This window comes from Jaculus jaculus, chromosome 7, assembly GCF_020740685.1.
Source record: "Jaculus jaculus isolate mJacJac1 chromosome 7, mJacJac1.mat.Y.cur, whole genome shotgun sequence".
In the NCBI taxonomy this organism is placed as follows: domain Eukaryota; kingdom Metazoa; phylum Chordata; class Mammalia; order Rodentia; family Dipodidae; genus Jaculus; species Jaculus jaculus.
The window spans coordinates 80,910,476-80,935,024 of NC_059108.1; the positions used below are offsets into that span (position 1 = coordinate 80,910,476).

The following is a 24,549-nucleotide window of genomic DNA, read 5'->3' on the forward strand; positions in this document are numbered from 1 at the left end:
AGTTTCTTTGCAGTGACTGGAGGCCCTGGCACACACACACTCTCTCTCTCAAACAAATAAATAAAATATATTTAAAACAAAAGAAACTAAGAAAAGAAATTAATTACTGATATAAGCCACATATAACAGCACTGGCCTATAATCCCAACATGCAGCACTCAGGAAGCCAAGGCAGGAAAATGAGATCAAGGCCATCCTCAACTGTATAGCAAGTTCAAGGTCAGCCTGGGCTAAATAAGACCCTGTCTCCCAGGCTGGAAGCCCTGGCGCGCCCATTCTCTCTCTCTCCCTCTATCTGTCTTTCTCTCTGTGTCTGTCGCTCTCAAATAAATAAATAAATAATTAAAAAAAAAAAAGACCCTGTCTCCCAACCCCACACCCCCCTGAAAAAGCATTACTGAAAAGAGAGACTGACTGAGATGGGGAGGGGATATGATGGAGAATGGAATTTCAAAGGGGAAGGGGGGGGGAGGGTATTACCATGTGATACTTTTTATAATCATGAAAAATGTTAATAAAAATTGAGGAAAAAAAAGTATTACTGAAACATTTTTTTAATCCAATATTTATAGGATTGGCTAAGGAATTAAACCAGGGCCACCAGGCTTAATAAGCAAGTGCCTTTAACCAATGACACACTCCCTAGCCTGCTACATTATATGTGTATTTGTTTGTTTATTTACTTATTTATTTTAAGCAGGGTTTCTCACTCTGGCTCAGAATGATCTAGAACTCCTTCTGTAGCCCAGGTTGGCTTTGAACTCACAGTTCAACCACACCCAGCTTATATTCTTTTATTTCTTTTATGTATTCTTATTATCTATTATGTACAGGAGGCAAAAATATAGGAGGATCACCATGAGTTCAAGGCCACCTGAGACTACATAGTAAATCCCACGTCAGCCTGGGCAAGGGCAAGACCCTACTTTGAAAAACCAAAAATAAATAAATAAATAAAACCAAACAAAAATGCCAAAAATACTCATTGGAGAAGAGACAGCCTCTTCAGCAAATGGTGTTTTGAAAACTGGATATATATCTGCAGAAGGATGAAAATAGATTCTTCTCTCTCGCCATGCACAAGAATTAAGTCCAAATGGATTAAAGACCTTAACATCAGACCGGAAACTTTGAAACTGCTAGAGGAAAAAGTAGGGGAAACCCTTCAACATATTGGTCTTGGCAAAGACTTTCTGAATACAACCCCAATTGCTCAGGCAATAAAACCACAGATTAACCACTGGGACCTAATGAAATTACAAAGATTTTGCACCGCAAAGGACACAGTGAAAAAAGCAAAGAGGCAACCTACAGAATGGGAAAAAATCTTCGCCAGCTATATATCTGATAGAGGATTAATATCTAGGATATACAAAGAACTCAAAAAGTTAAATAATAAGGAATCAAACAAGCCAATCAAAAAATGGGCTATGGAGCTAAATAAAGAGTTCTCAAAGGAAGAAATATGAATGGCATATAAGCATCTAAAAAAATGTTCTACGTCACTAGACATCAGGGAAATGCAGATTAAAACTACACTGAGATTCCATCTCACTCCTGTCAGATTGGCCACCATCATGAAAACAAATGATCATAAATGTTGGCGGGGATGTGGAAAAAAAGGAACCCTTCTGCACTGCTGGTGGGAATGCAATCTGGTCCAGCCATTGTGGAAAACAGTGTGGAAGTTCCTAAAACAGCTAGAGATTGATCTACCATATGACCCAGCTATAGCACTCCTAGGCATATATCCAAAGGACTCATCTCATTTCCTTAGAAGTACATGCTCAACCATGTTTATTGCTGCTCAATTTATAATAGCTGGGAAATGGAACCAGCCTAGATGTCCCTCAACAGATGAGTGGATAATGAAGATGTGGCACATTTATACAATGGAGTTCTACTCAGCGGTAAAGAAAAATGAAGTTATGAAATTTGCAGAAAAATGGATGGACCTGGAAAGTATTATACTAAGTGAGGTAACCCAGGCCCAAAAAGCCAAGCGCCACATGTTCTCTCTCATATGGGGATCCTAGCTACAGATGACTGGGCTTCTGCGTGAGAATGAAAATACTTAGTAGCAGAGGCCAGTAAGTTGAAAAGGAGACATAAAGGATGGAGAAAGGAAGGGAGGAGGATACTTAATAGGTTGATATTGTATATATGTAATTACAATGATTGTAATGGGGAGGTAATATGATGGAGAACGGAATTTCAAATGGGAAAGTGTGGGGGTGGGGAGGGAGGGAATTACCATGGGATATATTTTATAATCATGGAAAATGTTAATAAAAATTAAAAAAAAAAAATTCTAAATGTGCCAGGCGTGGTGGCGCACCTTTAATCCCAGGACTCAGAAGGCAGAGGCTGGAGGATCACCATTGAGTTTGAGACCATTCCCCATAAAGATAAGCTCTGGAGGGCTGGAGAGGTGGCTTAGCTATCAAGGCATTTGCCTGCAAAGCCAAGAGATCCTGGTTTGATTCTCCAGGACCCAAGTAAGCAAAATGCACAAGGGGAAGCATGCATCTGGAGTTCGTCTGCAGTGGCTAGAGGCCCTGTGTGCCCATTCATATTGCTTCTTTCCCTCAAATAAGTAAAATATTCTTTAAAAAAAAAAAAAAAACAGTTTAAGGGGAGAAGGCTCAATGGTTAAAGGCACTTGCTTACAAAGCTTGCCAGCCGGGGTTGGCCCAGAATCAATTCCCCAATGCCGATGCAAAGCCAGATGCACAAAGTAGCACATGTGTCTACAGTTTGTTTTCAACAGCAAGAGGCCCTGATATGACCATATTTAATCTCATTCACATTTCCTCTCCTTTCCTGCCCACCTCCCTGCAAATTAAAAAAAAAAAAATTCTTTTGTTTTCTTTTATAAGGTAGGGTCTCACTCGGGAGCCCAGGCTAACATGGAATTCACTGTAGTCTCAGGGTGGCCTTGAACTCACAGTGATCCACCCATCTCTGCCTCCCAAGTGCTGGGATTAAAGGCATGCAAAAATTTTTTTTTTTTATTTTTTAAGAATACAGTCGGGGGCTGGAGAATTGAGTCAGCAGTTAAGGCACTTGCCTACAAAGCCAAGGACCCAGGTTCAATTCCCCAGGACCCACGTAAGCCAGCTGCATAAGGTTGCACAGGTGTCTGGAGTTCATTTGCAACAGCTGAAGGCCCTGGTATGCCTATCCTCTCCCTCTTTCTCCCAAATAAATAAGTGTTTAACCCCCCCCCCAAAAAAAAACAGCAGGGCATGGTGGCACACGCCTTTAATCCCAGCACTTTGGAGGCAGAAGTAGGAGGATCACAGTGAGTTCAAGGTCAGCCTGGGACTACAGAGTGAGTTATAGGTCAGCCTGGGCTAGAGTAAGACCCTACCTCAAAAGGGGGGGGGGGTAGGGTTTGAACAATGTTAATGGTACCCAACTCAAACAGTATCACAAAGATTAAGTAAATGACTTCCAAGAGCTTAGAATGTACTAGTGGCTAGTACTATCATTGTGGACTCTTGTCACTATTTTTTTTGTTTTGTTTTGGTTTTTCGAGGTAGGGTCTCACTCTAGCTCAGGCTGACCTGGAACTCTCGGTGATCCTGCTACCTCTGCCTCCCAAGTGCTGGGATTAAAGGCATGAAACACCATACCCAGCTTTCTTGTCACTATTTTTACACAAAACAAGAGTAAGAATGTGGACAAGCTATCTCACAGCTTGTGACAACCAGAACTGAAAGTATTAATGACTGACAATTCTCATTCAGAACAAGATTTCTCTTCCTAGGCAGTAAGGGGTCTCCTTTGGTGCTACAATAGTTTATGATTTCCACTGTCCTCCACTGCTTTCAATAAAGACTGATCAGATATGGCTTAGCAGTTAAGGCACTTGCCTGTGAAGCCTAAGAACCCAGGTTCGATTCTCCAGGTCCTATGTAAGCCAGATGCACATGGTGGCACACACATCTAGAGTTCGTGTGCAGTGGCTACAGGCCCTGGTGCACCCCTTCTTTTCTCTCTCTCTTTCTCTCTCTCTCTCTCTGTCTCAAATAAATAAATAAAATCTTTAAAAGAAAAGACTAATCACATTTTTTAAATAAAACATACTTTTTTAGCCTCTAAATAATTTTTTCACATGGGCCAATTAATAATACTTACCTTTACACATTGTTCAGCCAAGTCTCTGCTAGTCCTGTTGTTAAGTTCAACAACCACCAAACGATTACAAAGTGCTTTTATAGCACCATCTACCCCTACAATCCGCCGAGTGCATTCCGCAGACACATCCAAGTAGTATGTAATGGCGCGGGCTGTCACCTCCAACACATTGTCTGGAGCACTTTCATCAAGAAAAATTTTGCAGAGGGCTGGTAAGAAAGTTCGAGGAGGGCATCTGCAATGAAAAAAAATCATATTACACCTAGGATTGCTAGACAAAATATTAAGCGATAAACAATAAAAATCTCTAATATTTTGTATTCAATATTGTACCTAAATGTTTATTAATACCTCACACATTGTTTTGCTTCACAATCAAGCTTCGTCACTGCTAAAAATACCAAGCTGGAAATAGTGTAAAGCAGCAACATTAACTTAAAACCATGTTCAAAAAAATTTGTGTGTGTATGCATGCAGAGCCTCTTGTTGCTGCAAACAAATGCCAGCTATTTGGTTTTGCACCTGGCTTTGGCTTGGGAAATGAACCCAGGCCTACAGGCTTTATAAGCAAGTGCCTTTCGCTGCTGAGTTGTCTTCCCAGAGCCATGGCAAAAATAACTCTTATTAAAGATGCATCCAATTCTCTATAAAACCTTCCCTAAAAATGCTCAAATAGGTAAATGGTATTTCCATGTTCCTAAAACTAGTACACACAGTACTTAATGTATCACTTTACTTTCTTAAATTTATAAAAAGTCCTTAAAGGCCAGGTACATTGTTCATGCTTTCTAGAACCAAGCACTGTTTTGGGATCTCAAAGGCCAGCATAAAGGAGGGAATAGTATCTGTATAGTCTTCCTGAGCCTGTTTCCTCATTACACAGCAACCTTATCTGTTTGTTATGAAGGTTAAGTTAAACTATAAATTAAACTTAGCTCAGCATCTGGCCCCACAGTAAACTAATGTTAATTCACCTCTCCTTTGAACAGCCCTAACCTGTTAGATACATTTAGTGTGTGTTCAAAATCAGAAGCTGAGCTGGAGAAATGGCTCAGTGGTTAAAGGCACTTATTTGCAAAGCCTGAGAGCCTGGGTTCAATTCCCTAGTACCCACATAAAGCCAAATACACTAAGTGGCACACGTGTCTGGAGTTCCTCTGCAGTGGCAGGAAAAGCCATGGACTTAACCAGTGGTGGAACAACTGCAGAGTATGTGCTTTAAAACCCTTCACTGATGTTAGCACTAAAGGAGAAAAGGGCCAGGCACAGGGGGCACACACCTTTAAACCCACCACTTAGATAAGAGGATTGCTATGAGTTCAAGGCCACCCTGAAACTACATATTGAATTCTAGGTCAGCCTGGGCTAGTGCAAAACCCTACCTGAGGGGGAAAAAAAGTGGTAAGGGCTGGGGAGATCTGTGTTTTCAAAGCCTGTAGGCTTCATTTCCTAGCACCCAAGTAAAACAGGACATAATGTGGGAGGTAGAGTCAGGAGAATCCAGAAGCTCATCAGCCAGACTCATCTGCAGAAGCAAGAGACCCTGTCTGAAGCCCTCGCCTTTAATCCCAGTACTCAGGAAGCTGAGGAAGGATCTCACCTGAAATTTACTCTGTTGAGTGAATTACAGGTTAGCCTGGATAAGAGCCAGAGTGAGACTCTGCTTCCAAAAAATAAAGGAAGGTAGCACAAATACTCAATGTTTTCCTATGGCCTCCAAATATACACCATAGCAAGTGGATGCACATGCACAGATAAACACAAATACATGAAATAAATAACTTTTTAAAAATAGGGTGGCAGCCAGGCGTAGTGCTGTATGCCTTTTATTCCAGCACTCTGGAGGCAGAGGTAGGAGGATCACCGTGAGTTCAAGGCCACCCTGAGACTACATAATAAATTCCAGGTCAGCCTGGGCTAGAGTAAGACCCTACCTCAAAAAAAAACAAAACCACACACATATATATACACATATGTATATGTGTATCTATATATCTAGATACACACACACACTCCTTTTTTTTTTTTTTTTTTTGAAGTCAGGCAGGGTAGTACATGCCTCAACCAGTCTGGGACTAGAAAGTTGAGAATTCCAGGTCAGGCTGGGCTACAGTGAGACCCTACCTCAGGAAAAAAAATATATTTGTTTTCAAGGTAGAGTCTCACTCTAGCTCAGGCTGACCTGGAATTCACTATATACTGTCAGGGTGTACTCAAAGTCACAGTGATCCTCCTACCTCTCTGCCTCCCAAGTGCCAGGATTAAAGGCATGCACCACCACGCCCAGATTTTTTTTTTTTTTAAATTTAAAGTCAGGCATGATGGTGCATGCCTAAACCAGTCTGAGACTACAGGGAGAGTTGAGAGTTCCAGGTCAGCCTGGGCTAGAGTGAGACCCTGCCTTGAAAAATAAAAAATTAAAAAATTAAAACTAAAAAAATTTAAGCCAGGTATGGTGGCATATACTTATATGCCTTTAACCTCAGCACTTTGGAGGCTGGTAGGAGGATCACCGTGAGTTCAAGGCCAGCATGGGCTACAGAGTAAGTTCTAGGTTAGCCCAGGCTACAATGAGATCCTGCCTTGAAAAAAAACACACAAGGAAAAAAAGAATTGTTTTAAATATGGCTGGGGAGATGGCTTAGCAATTAAAGGTGCTTGCTAACTTGCAAGGCCTGCCAACTCAGGTTTGATTCCCCAGAACACATATAAGCAGATGAACAAAGTGGCTCATGTGTCTGGAGTTCATTCGCAACACCAAGAGGCCTTGGTGTGTGTTCTTGTGCATGCAACCACACTTTCTCATTAAATAAAGGTTTTTTTTGTTTGTTTAGTTTTTGAGGTAGGGTTCATTCTGGTCCATGCTGACCTGGAATTCACTCTATAGTCTCAGGATGGCCTCGTTCTCTCAGTGATCCTCCTACCTCTGCCTCCTGGGTGATGGGATTAAACATGGGTGCCCCCACACCCAGCCTTAATAAAAGTATTTTTCAGAAGCTTTTTAAATGAACAAATCTAGTTTCTTAACAACAATAAACTTTGACTTTTGAAAAAATATTTATTGCAAGGCTGGTGGCGCACACCTTTAATCTCAGCACTCGGGAAGCAGAAGTAGAAGGATCGCTAGGAGTTCAAGACCACCATGAGACTACAGTGAATTCCAGTTTAGCTCTGAGCTAGTAGTGAGACCCTAACTCAAAAAAAAAAAAATTATTTATTTGAGAGAGAAAGAAGCAGAGAGACAAGAGTGGGCACACCAGGGCCTCCAGCCACCACAAACGAACTCCAGACGCGTGCAGTCCCTTGTGCATCTGGCTAACATGGGTCCTGGGGAATCAAACCTGGGTCCTTTGGCTTTGCAGGCAAACGCCTTGACCGCTGCTAAACCATTCCTCCAGCCCCTTGAGGTTTCCTTGAGCCCCAGCAACCCATCTCTGCTCCCCACAGGACTGGGATTACAGATGTATGTCGCCATGCTCAGCAGCTTACATGGATGCTGAGGTGGTCTTGGACCCTCATACTTGCACAGCAAGTGTTCTTACCCACTGAGCCATCTTCCCAGCCCCAATAACAACCTTTAAAAAAAGTATTTATTTATTTATTTATTTACAATCAGAGAAAGATAAAGAGACAGACAGAATAGTTGTGCCAGGGCCTCCAGCTGCGGCAGACTCCAGACCAAGTGCTACTTTGTGCACCTGACTTTTATGTGGGTCCTGGGGAATCAAGCTTGGCTTTGCAAGCAATTATCTTAACTGATAAGCCATCTCTCCAGGCCAATAACATCTTTTAATCCACTTTGCCTCTGCTGTCAACCTTGACTTTCTCTTGTTGCTGACCTAAAAATAACTCTGCTGCTAATAAGAGTTGGAAGCTATAGTTTTCCATTTTGAGCAAAAAGGGTAAGGATAAATCCAATTCTAATAGGTAAAACTTCTTTTCTCAATTAAATTTATATATGCAAACCAGATGTGGAGGCAATATGCCTTTAATCCCAGCACTCGGAAGGCCATAGGAGGAGGACTATCATGAGTCTGAGACTAGCCTATGCTGCAGAGTAGGTTCCAGGTCAGCCTGAGCTACAGTGAGACCCTGCCTCAGGGAAAAAAAAGAATACATGCAAGGGCCAGAGAGATGGCTTAGTGGTTAAGGTACTTGCCTGCGAAGTCTATGGACCCATGTTTGACTCTCCAGATCCCACATAAGCCAGATGCACAAGGTAACACAAGTGTGCAAGGTCACTCATGTGCACAAGATGGCACATGCATCTGGAGTTCAACTTCAGTGGCTGGAAGCCCTGACATGCCAAGTCCCTCTCTCATAAAAAAAAAAAAAAAAGCATGTAAACTGGGTTGGAATTCATTCAACATCTATCTATTGAATTCCTTTGGTGGCAAATATTGTGCAAAAGACTCTAGGGACAGGACTAAAGATGAATAAGAAACAATGGTAGGCTTTGAGGATCTCAAGTATAATGGCCTGACAGCCTGGGTTCAATTCCTCAGTACCCACATAAAGCCAAATGCACAAAGTAACTGCATCTGTAGTTGGCTTGCAGTGGCAAGAGGCCCTGTACCCATTCATTTTCTACTTCTCTTCCTGAACTCCCTCCTCCCAACCCCACTTACAATTAAATATTTTTTTTAAAAACACAGTTATCAGCCCAGCATATGGCAAACACCTTTAATCTCAGCACTGAGGAGTCAGAGGTAGGAGGATTACCATGAGTTCAAGACTACCCCGAGACTACGTAGTGAATTCCAGGTCAATTTGGGCTAGAGTGAGACCTACCTCAAAACACAAAACAAAAATAAACAAACAAAACCAGTATGGCTGGGTGTGGTAGTACACACCATTAATTCCAGGCAGAAGTAAGGGATAGCTGTGAATTTGAGGCCAGCCTGACACTACAGGTAAGCCTGGGCTAGAGAAAGACCCTTCCTCAAAAATAAATAAATAAATACAGTACAGTGTGTTTTCAGCATACTCTAAACACACACAGCTAAATTTTCTAAACACCTATTTTCAATGCTTTTTTTCCCTGTTTTCATTGTTTTTTTTCTGTGTGTATGTATATATACACATATATATGCACACACACACACACACACATATATAAATATATATATATATATATATATATATATATATATATATATATATATATATGTTTTTGTTTTTTTTTCCCCAAGGCTGGGTCTCACCCTATCCCAGGCTGATCTGGAATTCATTCTGTATTCTCAGGGTGGCCTCGAACTCACAGTGATCCTCCTACCTCTGCCTCCCAAGTGCTGGGATCAAAGGTGTGTACCACCACACTTGGCTGGTTTTTATATTTTTTTACTACTATGGTAACCTTAACAAAAGCTCTATGTTGTTGAACTAAAGCTCTAGGTTAAGAACCCTAACATTTCTTATTCTAGCCCTTCTCTCTGCAGCTCAATAAAATGAAGCAAAACACACTGTCAGTTGACAGAAAATTTATTCTCCTTCTTGAATAGATATGTATGTGTGTGTATACATATATATAATGTATGTATGTATACATAGTGTGTACACACACATACATATACACACACACACACACACACACACAGTTGTGATTCGAATGTAAAATGTATCCCATTTTTTATTCATTTATTACTTATTAGAATGTAAAATGTATCCCAAAGGACCCAGGTATTTGAACACTTGGTCCCCTGTTGACAATGCTGTTTGGGAAAGGTTATGAAACCTCCTGAGGTGGAGCCTTGCTAGACTGAGTGGGTCACTGGGGGCAGGCCTTGAGGTCTCCTAGCCCTGCCATACTTGCTCTTCCTCTTGTATTTCAACCAGCTTCCTGCTCTGCCCTCCTGAACTGTAAGCTGATATAAACTCTTTTGCTTACTTAAATTGCTTCTGGTTGAGTTTTTTGTTCCACCAACAAGAAAGTAACTGACACAATATACATCTAACCTTCTATTTATTTGGACACAGGGTCTAATGTTGCTTTAAATTCACTATGGTCTTGAACTTTGTTTTTGTTTTTTAAGGTAGGGTCTCGCTCTAGCTCAGGCTGATCTGGAATTCACTATGTAGTCTCAGGGTGGCCTCAAACTCATGGCAATCCTCCTACCTCTGCCTCCCAAGTGCTGGGATTAAAGGCATGCACCAACACGCCCAGCTGGTCTTGAGCTTTTGATTCTGTCTCCACCTTCCTAGTGCTGGGATCACAAGCATGTGCCACCATATCAGATTTATACAGTGCTAGAGACTGAACCTAAGGCTTCATGTATACTAGGAAAGACTCTACCAACTGAGCCCCTGTATTTGACATTAATAATGAACATTTCCTATCCAGGGAAGGATCAGATGGCAGGGTTAGTCAACCAAAGAAAATTCCTCTATTGCTCTACCATCAGGAAGAAGAAAATCAACATGGAAAATTCAGATGGGGGGGCACTGGAGTGATGGCTTAGCTGATGAGGCGCTTGCCTGCAAAGCCAAAGGACCCAGGTTTGAATGTAAGCCAGATGCACAAGGTGGCACATGCGCTGAGTTTGTTTACAGTGGCTAGATGCCCTGGCGTGCCCATTCTCTCTTTCTTTCTTCCTCTCTCTCCCTTTCTCTCTCAAATAAATAAATAAATAATACCAACAATTTAGATAGGGAAGCTGGAGAGATTGCTCAGTGGTCAAAGATACTTGTGAATTCTCTGGTACCCGTGTAAATCCAGATACACAAAGTAGTACATTTTTGGAGTTCATTTGCAAGAGCAGCAGGCTCTGGCACACTCATACTCAACTCTCTCTCATAATGAAAAAGGAAAAAAAAAAAAATAAGAAAAGAAAATGTAGGTAAACCCAGGGAAGGTGGGGCATGCCTTTAATCCCAGCACTCAGAAGGCAGAGGTAGCAGGATCACTGTGAGTTCAAGGCCAGCCTGAGACTACATAGTGAATTCCAGGCTAGCTTGGACTAGAGAGAGACCCTACCTCAAAAAGAAAAAAGAAAGAAAGAAAGAAAGAAAGAAAGGAAAGAAGAAAGAAAATGCACGTAGATTAGTGTAAAAGAGTGGAAAATGTATATATTAACATTATTACTCTCGCTGTACAGAGAAGAAGCCTCCTTCTCCTGCATACTCCAACCAAATCAGTTTCATGACTCAAATACTCTGTAGGCTTTATTTATTCCCTCCTGCCTCCTTATGGGCAGGAACTTTTAATACTCTCTACTCTTTCCTTCTTTCTTTTTCTTTTTTCTTTTTTTTTCCCTTTGAGGTAGGGTATCACTTTAGCCCAGGCTGACCTGGAATTCACTATGTAGTCTCAGGCTGGCATAGAACTCACAGCAATCCTCCTACCTCTGCCTCCAAAGTGCTGGGATTAAAGATGTGCAACAATACACCCCAGTCTTTCCTTCTCTTAATCAAATAGGGTCTTGTTTTAAATAATTTTTTGTTAATATTCATTTATTTATTTGAGGGCGACAGAGAGAGAGGCAGATAAAGAGAGAATGGGCACTCCAGGGCCTCCAGCCACTGCAAAGGAACTCCAGACGTGTACACCACTTTGTGTATCTGGCTTTATGTGGGTACTGGGGAATCAAATCTGGGTCATTCAGCTTTGCAGGCAAGCACGTTAACCTCTGAGCGATCCCAGCCCCAACTCCTTTTCTGGGTTTTTCAAGGTAGGGTCTCACTCTAGCCCAGTCTCACCTGGAATGCACTATGTAGTGTCAGAGTGTCCTCAAACTCACAGCAATCCTCCTACCTCTGCCTCCCAAGTGCTGGAATTAAAGGTGTGCTTGTTCTTTACCTTTTTTTTTGGTGTTGTTTGTTTAAATTTTTTTATTCATTTTTATTTATTTATTTGAGAGTGACAGGCAGAGAGAGAAAGAGGCAGATAGAGAGAGAGAGAATGGGCACGCCAGGGCCTCCAGCCACTGCAAGCGAAGTGCGCCCCCTTGTGCATCTGGCTAACATGGGTCCTGGGGAATCGAGCCTCGAACCGGAGTCCTTAGGCTTCACAGGCAAGTGCTTAACTGCTAAGCCATCTCTCCAGCCCGTTATCTACCTTTTTAAGAAAATCACCAAGCTCCTTTTCCAATAGATCTCAACAAAGTTTCCCACAAGTCCGGTCCCCATTTTTCCTGCCCTCCCCCCCCCCCCCCACACACACACTCAATCCAGTCAAATCTGCTCTTAGTCTAGTTGAGGGCTGCTAAATTCTAAAGGCCACCTTTCGGTCTTCAGTGTACTTCACCTCATAGTATTCAATAAAATTTCCTTCCTCTCCTAGAAAAACACTCCTGCCTGTGTTGGTGTCTTGGTGATCGCAAAGGCAACAGCCACTGACATTTTAGACTGCAGAAAGGCAGTAGCTATACTAGTCACTATTCTTCACTACCAGTAACTAGCATGAACACACAGACCACCTTCCCCAAAGAATAACTGATGAAGCAACAAAATTATTAACTTTACTAAGCCTTAACTCTTGAGATATACAGCTTTTAAGCCTTCCACTTAAGGAAATAAGAAAACATGCCACGTGTGGTGCCTCACACCTAAAATCCCAGCACTAAGGCTGCTGAGCTAGGAGAACTGCCATGGGTTCCAGCAGCCTGGCCTAGATGAGGCCCTGCCTCAATAACAAAATGAAAGCTGGACGTGGTGAGGCACGCCGTTAATCCCAGCACTCAGGAGGCAGAGGTAGGAGGACTACCATGAGTTTGAGCACACCCTGACACTACATAGTGAATTCCAGATCAGACTGGGCTAGAACTAGACTCTACCTTGAAAAACCAGACACACAGAGAGAGAGAAGCATAAAGCATTTCTGCATACCAGAATGATGGCATAACAAGAAAAGTACTTGTAGGGCTGGAGAGATGGCTTAGTGGTTAAGGTGCATGCCTGTGAAGCCTAAGGACCCAGGTTCAATTCTCCAGGTCCCACTTAAGCCAGATGCACATGGTGGCACATGTGCCTAGAGTTGGTCTGCAGTGGCTAGAGGCCCTGGTGCACCATATTTTCTCTCTCTGTCTCAAATAAATAAATTAATCTTAAAAAAATATATTTGTATTGAAAGCTAAAAATTTTCATGCGACACCATTTTTTAAAAGCTTTTTTCTTGAGCTGGAGAGATGGCTTACCAGCTAAGTGCTTGCCTATGAAGCCTAAGGAACCCAGTTTGAGGCTCGATTCCCTAAGGACCCAAGTGAGCCAGATGTACTAGGTGGCACATGCATCTGGAGTTCATTTGCAGTGGCTGAAGGCCTGGGCGCGCCCATTCTCTTTCTCTATCACTCTTAAATAAATAAATAAGAACAAAAATTGAAGGAAAAAAAAGAAATGCTCTCTCCTTTAAGAAAAAAACAAAGTTTTTTTTTTTTTCTTTATTAGAGACAGAGGGAAAGAGGGAGGGAGAGAATGGGTGCGCCAGGGCCTCTAGCCACTGCAAAGGAAACTCCAGGCACATACACCACATGAATCTGGCTTATGTGGGACCTGGAAAAAATCGAACCTGGGCCCTTAGGCTTCCCAGACAAGTGCCTTAACTGCTAAGTCATCTCTCCAGCCCAGCAACACCATTTTTGATCAAGGAATATCAAAATATGATTACAGATTACACACTTAGATATCTGGCAAACATTTTCTCAAAATTTAATGAAGTTTGTCTTTTACTTCAAATAAAATACTGACAGTATTTGCTATCAATGATAAAATTCAAACTTTCAAGCAAAAATTACAATTTCAGAAACATACTGCCACTAAAAAATGACAGTATCCCAAAAAAGACATTTCTTATGAAATCAGTATTCATATTAAATGTGTAGCTTTGATTCTGGACAATGAAAAATGTAAACATCTGTATAACTTAGTGGAAAAATACTTTCCAAATGGCCCATAGATTTTATAAAATTAAATGTGGACAAATCACTCACTCAAAACTCAAGACACAGCCTGGCATGGTGGTGCACGCCTTTAATTCCACCACTTGGGAGGCAGAGGTAAGAGGATCACTGTGACTTCAAGGCCACCCTGAAACCACATTCCAGGATAGCCTGAACTAGAGTAAGAGCCTACCTTGAAAAACAAAAACAACAACAAAAAACAACCCTCAAGACATAGCAGAAGAGAAGGCACTTGCCTGCAAAGCCAAAGGACCACCCAGGTTTGATTCCCCAGTACCCATGTAAAGCCAGATGCACAAGGTGGCCCAAAGCATCTGGAGTTGGTTTGCAGCGGCAGTCCTGGAGTACCCATTCATTCTCTCTTTCTCAAATACATAATACATAAATAATCTCTAATTGGAGTGGAGGCCCACTCAACAGGAGGGAATACATGCTTGATACTGAAACGTTACAATAGGGGAAGTTATGAGCCCTAGGAGTGTAACACCTGCTGGTGTCTGGCTAAATGTATGCCACCAAACTGCCCAGTAAGCACTTCTCTTAACGTCCATACCCATATATTAATGCTACTCTCACTTTTGGTTAGGGAAGCTTCTCTTTTCAGATGGTGGTAACCTTGGGATGACTCAGAAGGAACCATGGTGCTCAGAAGAAGAGACAGAGTGCTCAGCACCAAAATATCTCTATCACACCTTCCAAGGCTCAGGGTCCATTGCGGAAGAGGTGGCAGAAAGAATGTAAGAGCTCCTCCATACGTAAAAGTGCCTTGATACCCATGACCTCCCAGTGCCTGGCACTACCTATATAAGACCATCATAATAGAAGGAAAAGATAATGACATCAAAATAAAAGAGACTGAGAGGGAGAAGGAGTATGAGGGAGAGTAGAGTTGTGAAGGGGAAGGTGGGGAGGGGCAATTACCATGGTTTATTATCTATAATTATAGTTGTTGTCAATAATTTTAAAAAAATACATAAATATTTTTAAATGATTTTTTTAAAAAAAGAAGAGCCAGGCATAGTGGTGCACGCCTTTAATCCCAGCACTCGGGAGACACAGGTAGGTGGACTGCTGTGAGTCTGAGACTACATACTGAATTCCAGGTCAGACTGGGATAGAAAGTGAGACCCTGCCTTGAAAAAAAAAAACAAAAAAGAAAGAGCTAGAGAGATGGATCAGTGGCTCAAAGTGCTTATTTGCAAAAATTGATGACCTGGGTTCATTTCCCCAGTACCCACATAAAACCATATACAGGGCTGGAGAGATGGCTTAGCGGTTAAGCGCTTGCCTGTGAAGCCTAAGGACCCCGGTTCGAGGCTCGGTTCCCCAGGTCCCACGTTAGCCAGATGCACAAGGGAGCGCACGCGTCTGGAGTTCGTTTGCAGAGGCTGGAAGCCCTGGCGCGCCCACTCTCTCTCTCTCCCTCTATCTGTCTTTCTCTCTGTGTCTGTCGCTCTCAAATAAATAAAAAATGAACAAAAAAAAATTAAATATAAAACCATATACACAAAATAGCAAATGCATCTGGAGTTCATTCTGGTGTGCCCTTACTTTCTCACTCCTCTGCTCTCTCTCTCTCTCCCTTTACCCTCACAAATAAATTAAAAATTAATGGAGCTGGAGAAATGGCTTAGTGCTTAAGGTACCTGCCTGCAAAGTCAAAGTACCCAGATTCAATTCCCAGTACCCACATAAAGCCAGATGCACAGGGTAGTGCATGCATCTTGAGTTATTTGTAGTGGCTAAAGGGCCTGGAGCACCCGTTCTCTCAGCCTCATTTCCTCGCAGATAAATAAAATTATTAAAAAAATAAAATGGACTAGGCGTGGTAGCACACACCTTTAATACCAGCACTCAGGAGGCTGAGGTATGAGGACTGCTGAGTTCAAGGTCAACCTGAGAACACATAGGGAATTCCAAGTCAGCCTGGCCTAGAGCAAGACCCTACCTCAAAATAAAATAAAATAACGTTTTTAGAGTTTATGAATGTACAAGAGTCATGTGGTCATGAGATGTCACTGAAGTCTGAGGAGGTGTTTCTTTAGGCAGGAATATGAATCTATGGCCTTGCACATGCCAAACAGGTGCTTTGCCACTGAGTTACATCTCTCTTAAGGCAATGTATCTTTTTTAATTTTTTTTTATTTTTGCATGGTGTAGGAGATAGGCGAAGCAGGCCAGAGGTTGACATTAAGTATCTTCCTCTATCACTCTCCACCTATTTTTTTTTAAACTTGTTTATATGAGAGAGAGAGAGAGATTGAGAATGGACATGCCAGGGCTTCTAGCCACTGCAAACTCCAGATACATGTGCCACCTTGTGCACCTAGCTCACATGAGTATTAGAGAATCAAACCTAGGTCCTTAGGCTTTTGTAAGCCAAGTGCCTTAACCACTAAGCCATCTCTTCAACCCTCCACCTATTTTTTAATCTTTACTTATTTTTAAGAAATGAATGAATGAACAAAGGCCTCTAGCCACTGCAAACAAACTCCAGACTCATCTTTTTTTGCATCTGGCTTTACCTGAGTACTAAAGAATCAAACCTGGGCCAGCAGTCTTTGCAAATAAGTGTGTGATCTGCTGAACCATCTCTTCATCCCTCCACCTTATTTTTTGTGACACTGAACTCACCAATTCAGTTTAGACAACAAGCCTCCCCACAACTGGAATCACAGGTACAAATACCACTATACTAGGCTTTTGATATAGGTGTAGAGGATCCAAACTCAGGTCATCATGCTTGCACAGCAGACACTTGACCTATTGAGATAACCCTTCCGCCCCCAGGACAGTGATTCTTAAACTCTTTGGAGAACTGCTCACAAATATTTAGTCCCAAATCTGTCACTTTTCTGGTTCTAATTTAAATGTTTTTGGTTGCCAGTTAAAACCCTGACACTTTGGTGTTCTGACACCTTTTTCTCAATCTCCTCTGCCATAAAAAATATGTATAAGGCCAGACGTGATGGCGCACCTTTAATTCCAGTGCTTGGGAGGCAAACACAGGAGGATTGCCATGAATTGGAGGCTACCCTGAAACAAGCACCTTACCACTAAGCCATCTCTCCCACCAAAAAATTATTATTTTTTTTTAAAGATTTCTAGTACCTCAAAGCGCTATCCCTGGATCTTCTGAGAAATTGTTGGGTTTTGTTATCCAAAGATTTAGCAACAATACATATGAGCATCTATTTCTGTGAATGCAATAATTAGCTAATAACTTATAGCACATTTTAGAGCTCAATGATATATCACAAATGGAAAAAATAATTAACTTTGTCAGCCAGGCACAGTAGTGCACACCTTTAATCCCAGCACTTGGGAGGCAGAGGTAGGAGGATGGCCATAAATTCAAGGCCACCCTGAGATTACATAGGGAATTCCAGGTCATCTTGGGCTAGACCCTGCCTTAAAAAAACAAAAACAAAAGGGAGCTGGAGAAGTAGCTTAGTGATTAAGGCAGTTAGTTACCTGCAAAGCCTAAGGACCCAGGTTCAATTCCCCAGGACCCACATAAGCCAGACGCACAAGGTGGTGTATGTGCCTGGAGTTCATTTGCAGTGGCTGAAGGCCCTGGAGTGCCCATTCTGTCTTTCTCTCTCTTCACTCGCTCTCTCAAATAAAAATAAATTAAAATTTTTTTAAAAGAGACTTTGCTGGGGGTGGTGGCACATGACTTTAATCCCAGCACTGGGAAGGCAGAGGTAGGAGGATCACCTTGAGTTTGAGGCCATCCTGAGATTACACAGTGAATTTAGATCAGCCTGGACTAGAATGAAACCGTACCTTGAAAAACTAAAAAAAAGAAAAAAAAGAGGAGAAAAAAGAGAACTTGTCTAAAAGAAGGTGGAAGGAGAACACAGAAACTTCATTGTTGTCTGATCTCCACATACAAGCCATGACATGCATGTGTATACACACACACACTGCAGTATCACAGAAAGTATGTGCCTAAACGTTAAAACTGGTACAAAAACAAGGTAAGTTGGAGCTGGAGAGATGGCTTAGCGGTTAAACGCTTGCCTGTGAAGCCTAAGGATCCCAGTTCGAGGCTCAACTACCCAGTACCCACATAAGCCAGATGCACAAGGTGGCACATGCCTTTGGAGTTTGTTTGTAGTGGCTGGAGGCTCTGATGTGCCCATTCTCTCTCTCTCCCTCTCTCTGCCTTTCTCTCTGTCACTCTCAAATAAATTAAAAAACAAAAAACAAAAAAAAGCCAGGCATGGTGGTGCACAACTTTAATCCCAGCACTAAGGAGGGAAAGGTAGAAGGATCACCATGAGTTTGAGGCCACCCTGAGACTCCATAGTGAATTCCAGGTCAGCCTGGGCTAGAGTGAGACCCTACCTCAAAAAACAAAAAACAAACAACAACAACAAAAAAAAACCCAAGGAAGTCATATGCACTACTAAGTAAAAGAGGAGAAAAAAACCACCTGTCATGTGAAAAGCACTGGGCTAGCATCTGGGATTAAAGGCATAGACCACCAAGCCCGGCTGTTTGTTTTTTTTCCCATAACCTTTAAAAGGCAATAAAGCAAAAACAGAAAATTTTCAGCCAGGTATGGTAGCACACACCTTTAATCCCAGCACTTGGGAGGCAGAGGTATGAGGATCGACCTGAGTTGAGGCCACCTGGGACTAAACAGTGAATTCCAAATCAACCTGGGCTACCTCAAAAAAGAAAAACAAACAAAGAAAGAGAAGCTGGAGATGACCCAGTTGTTAAGGCATTGCCTGCAAAGCCTACCAACCAGGTGTGATTCGCCAGTACCCATGTAAAGCCAGATGCACAAAGTGGCACATACATGTGGAGTTCTTCTGCAGCAGCTCTAGGCCCTGGTGCACCCATTCTATCTGCCCCTCCTCTCTACTTGTCTCTGCTAGCACATAAAAATATTTTAGGGCTGGAAAGATGGCTTAGCCATTAAGGTGCTTGCCTGTGAAGCCTAAGGACTCAGGTTTGACTCTCCAGGTCCCACGTAAGCCAGATGCACAGTGACACAAGCCCACAATGTCATACATGCACACAAAGTGGCACAAGTATCTGGAGTTTGATTTCAGTGGCTGGAGACCCTGGCATGTCAAATTCTCTCCATCTGTCTCATAAAAAAAAAATAAAGGCTAGACTGTTGGGCTTGCCTCAAAAATTTTTTTTTAAATAAATAAAAAATAAAAAGTTTTCAATTACTTATTGCAATTCAGATCTGTGAATATAAATTCAGCAGAAAAACCTGATATTGATGGGTTGGAGAGATGGCTTAGCGGTTAAGGGGCGTGCCTACAAAGCCTAAGGTCCCAGGTTCAATTCTCCATGTCCCACATAAGCTAGATGCACATGGTGGCGCATGCATTCAGAGTTTGTTTGCAGTGGCTAGAAGCCCTGGCATGTCCATTCTCTCTCTATCTCTAATAAATAAATTACAATAAGTTTAAAAAAAAACCCTGGTACTGAGAAGAATGTTTAATTTGATTCAACCAGTATCACATATAAGAAGGGAAAATATGGTTGTCATAACCTAACAAATAGTGAATTCTCTTACTTTTTTTTTTTTTTTTTTGCGAGGAAGGGTCTCACTCGCTCAGGCTGACCTGAATTCACTATGCAGTCTCAGGGTGGCCTCGAACTGACAGCGAACCTCCTAACCTCCTCCTCCCAAGTGCTTTGGTTTTTTTTTTTGTTGTTGTTGTTGTTTTTAAGGTAACGCCTCACTCTACTCCAGGCTGACCTGGAATTCAGTATGACATCTCAGGATGACCACAAAATCAAGGCAATCCTCCTACCTCTACCACCCAAATGTTGGAATCAAAGGTGTGAGCCATCATGTCAGGCTTCTTTTTGTTTTATTCAAGGTAGGATCTTGCTCTAGCCCAGGCTGACCAGGAATTAATTCACTATGTAGTCTCACAGTGGCCTTCAAACACTGTAGTGATGGGATTATAGGCATGTGCTATCACACATGGCTTCTCTTTTACATTTTTATACAAATTATCATCATCTCTGAATAAAATGTTTAAAACTCTCCAAACCTCAAAGTATTTCTATTACTCTAAAAAGCAGTTGTTTAAAATGTGTAACAAAGTTATAAGCAGCTTGAAATACATGCTCATTATCATTTCTATCCTCTTGGTTAATTTTTCTTTCTTTATTAGTTTTATAGTATAGAAATAGCTTTGAAGAAAACATTTGTATTCTACTCAATTTATGACATATTTCAAAAATGAATCAGCCAACCTATGAGTTAATATTAGTGTTCCTAATTCCTACTCATACAACAAATACGTATTTACATAGTCATGATTGTCATTGCTAGGATTACATTACCTACCACTTCTCAGCAAAGTAAGTATGCACAACTGAAGAAATTTTGAGAAGGTTTTTAAATTCACCAGAGACGTTTTTCCATGAACTCAAATCAGCCAATGGTTGAAAACAGATGTCAGGACAGCAACCCCAGAGGAGATATGACGGAATGCACTTACGTTTCAAAACAACGATCCACGTTGTCAGACATCAAAAGCAGCATGCATAGCTGTTCAAGGGCTATTAGTTGCATGTCCCTTTCATCTCCCTGTCCCATCTGTAGCCATTCCAGCAATGTATCTGGATCCACATCTGCCATGGTTTTTCAAAAGCCTCTTTGCCTAAATTGAAAAAGTGAAAAAAGTCCTTCAAATGTCCAGAACTGATCATCCTGAGTTTAATTTGTTTTTTCTTTTACATCTGCTGGAACCAAGTTTTTGTGATGTTGTTATAAGAAGTAAATTTGGAGTGCTGAATGCAACTTGCAACTTTCCCAGGACTTATTCAGATATACTAAACAAAAACCAGTTTTACACAAGAGTATAAAGTTTAAGATTAGGTTGCGGGTTAACTAGAAACCAGAGCTGTCTTTGTCAAAAACAGTCAAACAAGCTTTGGATCCCACTAGTGCTAACACTGTCTATGCCAAAAAGCAAAGAACAATTACAGAAAGTTCTTTTTTTTTTTTTTCTCCCAGTAACCCTCTTCCCTGTCTTCCACCCAAGACTGTTCTCTTCCGATAATGGTCAGACCCCAATTTTTAAAGAAACTATACATTCTGACCCAATACCCCTCAAATTAAGTTTTTCCTTTACCTCCAACTTCACAAATTCTGAATTCTCAAACTTACTCGTAAAATCATGTCCAAATAACAATCCATACTTGATTAAAATCTATGAAAAAATGATTAGTAATTCTGGCAGTTTTGGTAACTGTCCTTAAAAGTTTGTTTATTTTTTCGAGGTAGGGTCTCACTGCAGCTCAGGCTGACCTGGAATTCACTCTATAGTCTCAGGGTGGCCTTGAACTCATGGCGATCCTCCTACCTCTGCCTCCCAAATGCTGGGATTAAAGGCGTGCGCCACCACGCCAGGCAAAACCTTTTTTTTTTTTAATGCTGAAAGTAAATGGACTAACAGGTTAGGAAGCAGTATATGGGCCAATCTTTCCTCTGTTCCCACAGGATGGGACAGGTGGTTAAAAAAAAAAAAAATCGAGAAGTAGCCGGAGCAGACACGACATTAGAAAAGCTCCTCGCAAGCGCCCGACTAAAGGACAGCGCTGGGTCCCACGCAATCCACCTGCAGGTGTGGGAACCAAGGGTGGGCGGTGGGCATGCAACGGCGGCCCCCCGTGGGGTTAAGCGAACCTTCCCGGCGGGCCGCAGCGCTAAGTTAGCTGCCTGCGCCCAAGAGGAGCGTGAAGTTCGGGAGAAGCGGCGGACCTGCGCGCTTGCGGAGACGGGGCTCCCGAGAGCGGCGCCCGGAACTCAGAGGCCCGGCAGGGCGTCCCCGGCCCCCGGCGGAGTCTTCTCAAGGACAAGGGGGGGACCCGGCAGGAGCTCCCGAGCTGGCAGGCCGAGCCCCGCTGCCCGCAGGGGCACCGGGAGGGGAACAAAGGGGCCAAGCCGGGAGTCGGCAGCCGCCCGGACGACCTCACCGCCGCGCCGGCGTCATGCTCCGCGGCCAGCCTCAAAGTCGGCGTCCGGGACCTCGGCCTGGGCCCCAACGCTCCCGAAGGCCCGGAGCGCTCCGCTCTCCCCTTCCCACAGGATCTTACCCGGCCCCGCCGTCCCAAACCGCTCCGGTCCAGTTCCAAGCAGGCCGCGGGCAGAGCCAGGCCCAGCCGCGGCCCTCGAGTTCTCGGGAAGCCGCAGGCCGCGCAGGTCGAGCCGGGCAGGCGGCACAGGAAAAGCCGCGTCTCGGTCCCTCCCCTTCCTCCGTGGGGGCCCGGTGACAAGGAAGCGCGAAGTTCGCTCCCGCGAGCGACGGCGGCCAGCACAAGGCCCGTCGCCGGCACGCGGCTGGCTCTTCCTTCAGGCCGTGCAGTTGTGAGGGAGAACCGCGCGGTGCGGCCGGCGGCGGCGGCAGGGGCAGGCCGCGTCCATGGCCATCCGGGAGGGGGAAGGGAGGAGGGTCGAGAGAGAGAGAGAGCGCCGGGCGGGGACGCGGGCGCGGGCAGCCTCCGCTCGGCGGAGGCGGAGCGAACGATCTCTCTTCCCGGCGGTGACGCCGCGGGCGGCCGCCTGGGGCGCTGCGGACTCGACCGGCTCCAGGCGCCGGGGCTTCGCCGTCCCGCCCGGCCTGGGCGCTCCGGCCCCGCGGCCTCGGGCTCCCGGCTGTGGCAGGCCCGCCCTGGCGCCGCTCTTTCCGCGGAGCGCCGGGCCCGAGCGCGCCCGGTCGGCGGCTGGCTCTCCGCGAGCTCCGGCCCCAGGCCCCCGCCTCACCGCCGGGCTGCGGTCCCCGCCCCGGCCACCCCCGCGCCGCCGCCCGCCTCCCTCCCGGCTCCGGTCACCCTCCTTCGCGCGGAAGTGCGTCGCGTGAGGAGAAGCGCCTCCCTTGCCCCCCCCACCCTTCCCCAGAAAGAGCCTCTCAGCGCCACCAGCTCGGCAAAGGGCAATGGTGGGAGGCAGCCAGCGCGCACGAAAGCACTGGGGATGGAGGAGCCGTCAACGCCGCCTGCCCTCGCTGACCCCAGGACGGGACCTGCAGCTCCTTTCCATGCCTTGTAAGGGGCGCACTCTCATGGTTACTCCTTTCAAACATGAAGATAAAATATTCCTGTGGCACGTACTGGAGCAGATTGTAGGATTTCATTAGCAACCCATACCTTTTTTTTTTTTTAAATTTTAAGTGGGTGTGTGTATGTTGTGTTCATGAACGTGCGATGTGAATATATACTTTTTCTTTAAGTCAAGAAACGAATTTTCGAACTGGAGAAATGGCTTAAAGGTTTAGACGTTTGCCTGCAAAGCCAAAGGACCTCGGTTTAGTTCCCCAGAACCCACGTAAGCCAGACGCACAAGGTGGTGCACGCGTCTGGAGTTCCTTTCCAGTGGCATGTCCATTCTCTTTCTCTCTCTCAAATAAATAAAATATTTATTTTTTAAAAAATTCAGGATGGGGGCTGGAGAGAAGGCTTAGCGGTTAGGCGCTTGCCTGTGAAGCCTAAGGACCCCGGTTCGAGGCTCAGTGCCCCAGGTCCCACGTTAGCCAGATGCACAAGGGGGCGCACGCATCTGGAGTTCGTTTGCAGAGGCTGGAAGCCCTGGCACGCCCATTCTCTCTCTCTCCCTCTATCTGTCCTTCCCTCTCTGTCGCTCCCAAATAAAATAAAATAAAAAAATTCAGGATGGGCCGGAGAGATGGCTTAGCGCTTAAGCGCTTGCCTGTGAAGCCTAAGGACCCCGGTTCTAGACTCAGTTCCCCAGGACCCACATTAGTCAGATGCACAGGGGGTCACACGCATCTGGAGTTCGTTTGCAGTGGCTGGAGGCCCTGGCACACCCATTCTTTCTCTCTCTCCATCTTTCTCTCTCTGTCTTGTCACTCTTAAGTAAATAAACAACAAAAATATTTTTTAAAAATTCAGGAAAAAGAAACGAGTTTCGTGGTGGTTCACGCCTTTAATCCCAGCACATGGGAGGCAGTGGTAAGAGGATCGCTGTGAGTTCAAGGCCTGCCTGGGCCTACTGAATGAGTTCCAGGTCAGCCTGGGCTACAGTCTTTCTTTTGTGTTTTCTCTCAAATAAATACCATATTTTTAAGCATGTAATTTTAAAGCAGAAGGAAATTAGAGTAGAACCTAGTGTTGCCAGGGGTCACCCTGATCTACATATCAAGTTCAGGCCATCTAGGACTAAATACTATGCCTCCTACTCTATACAGGCATAGCCTCCCTTCCTGTATGTACATCATCACATCATTATCATCCAAAATCCACAGTTTACACTCTCAGAGGTATACATTCTGTTAATATGTATCCATACTCCCCCCCCCCCCAGCAGGGTTTTACTGTAGCCCAGGCTGATCTGGATTTCACTCTGTACTCTCAGGGTAGCTTTGAACTCACAGCAATCCTCCTTCTTCTGCCTCCCGAGTGCTAGGATTAAAGGTACTCGCCACCACACCTGGCCTCTTTTTCACTTTTGAAACAGTCTCACTATAATTCAGTATGTACACCAGGCTACCCTTAAACTTGTGGC

General features: G+C 43.9%; 1 protein-coding gene across 5 annotated transcripts in view; it reads right to left on the reverse strand.

Annotated features, from left to right (window-relative positions):
• Positions 1–22,427, reverse strand: part of Hectd1 (HECT domain E3 ubiquitin protein ligase 1) — a 108,709-nt gene extending 86,282 nt beyond the window's left edge. For 4 of the 5 annotated variants that reach the window (XM_045155448.1, XM_045155447.1, XM_045155446.1 and 1 more), the window contains exons 1-3: positions 22,125–22,427; positions 20,525–20,686; positions 4,144–4,378 (exon numbers count right to left, since the gene is read on the reverse strand). In XM_045155448.1, coding sequence (XP_045011383.1) covers positions 4,144–4,378; positions 20,525–20,664 — 375 coding nt within the window. In that variant the 5' untranslated portion in view covers positions 20,665–20,686; positions 22,125–22,427. The remainder of the gene's footprint in view (positions 1–4,143; positions 4,379–20,524; positions 20,687–22,124) is intronic. The other variant, XM_004661855.3, reaches the window with a different exon arrangement.
• Between the last annotated feature and the right edge of the window lie 2,122 nt (positions 22,428–24,549).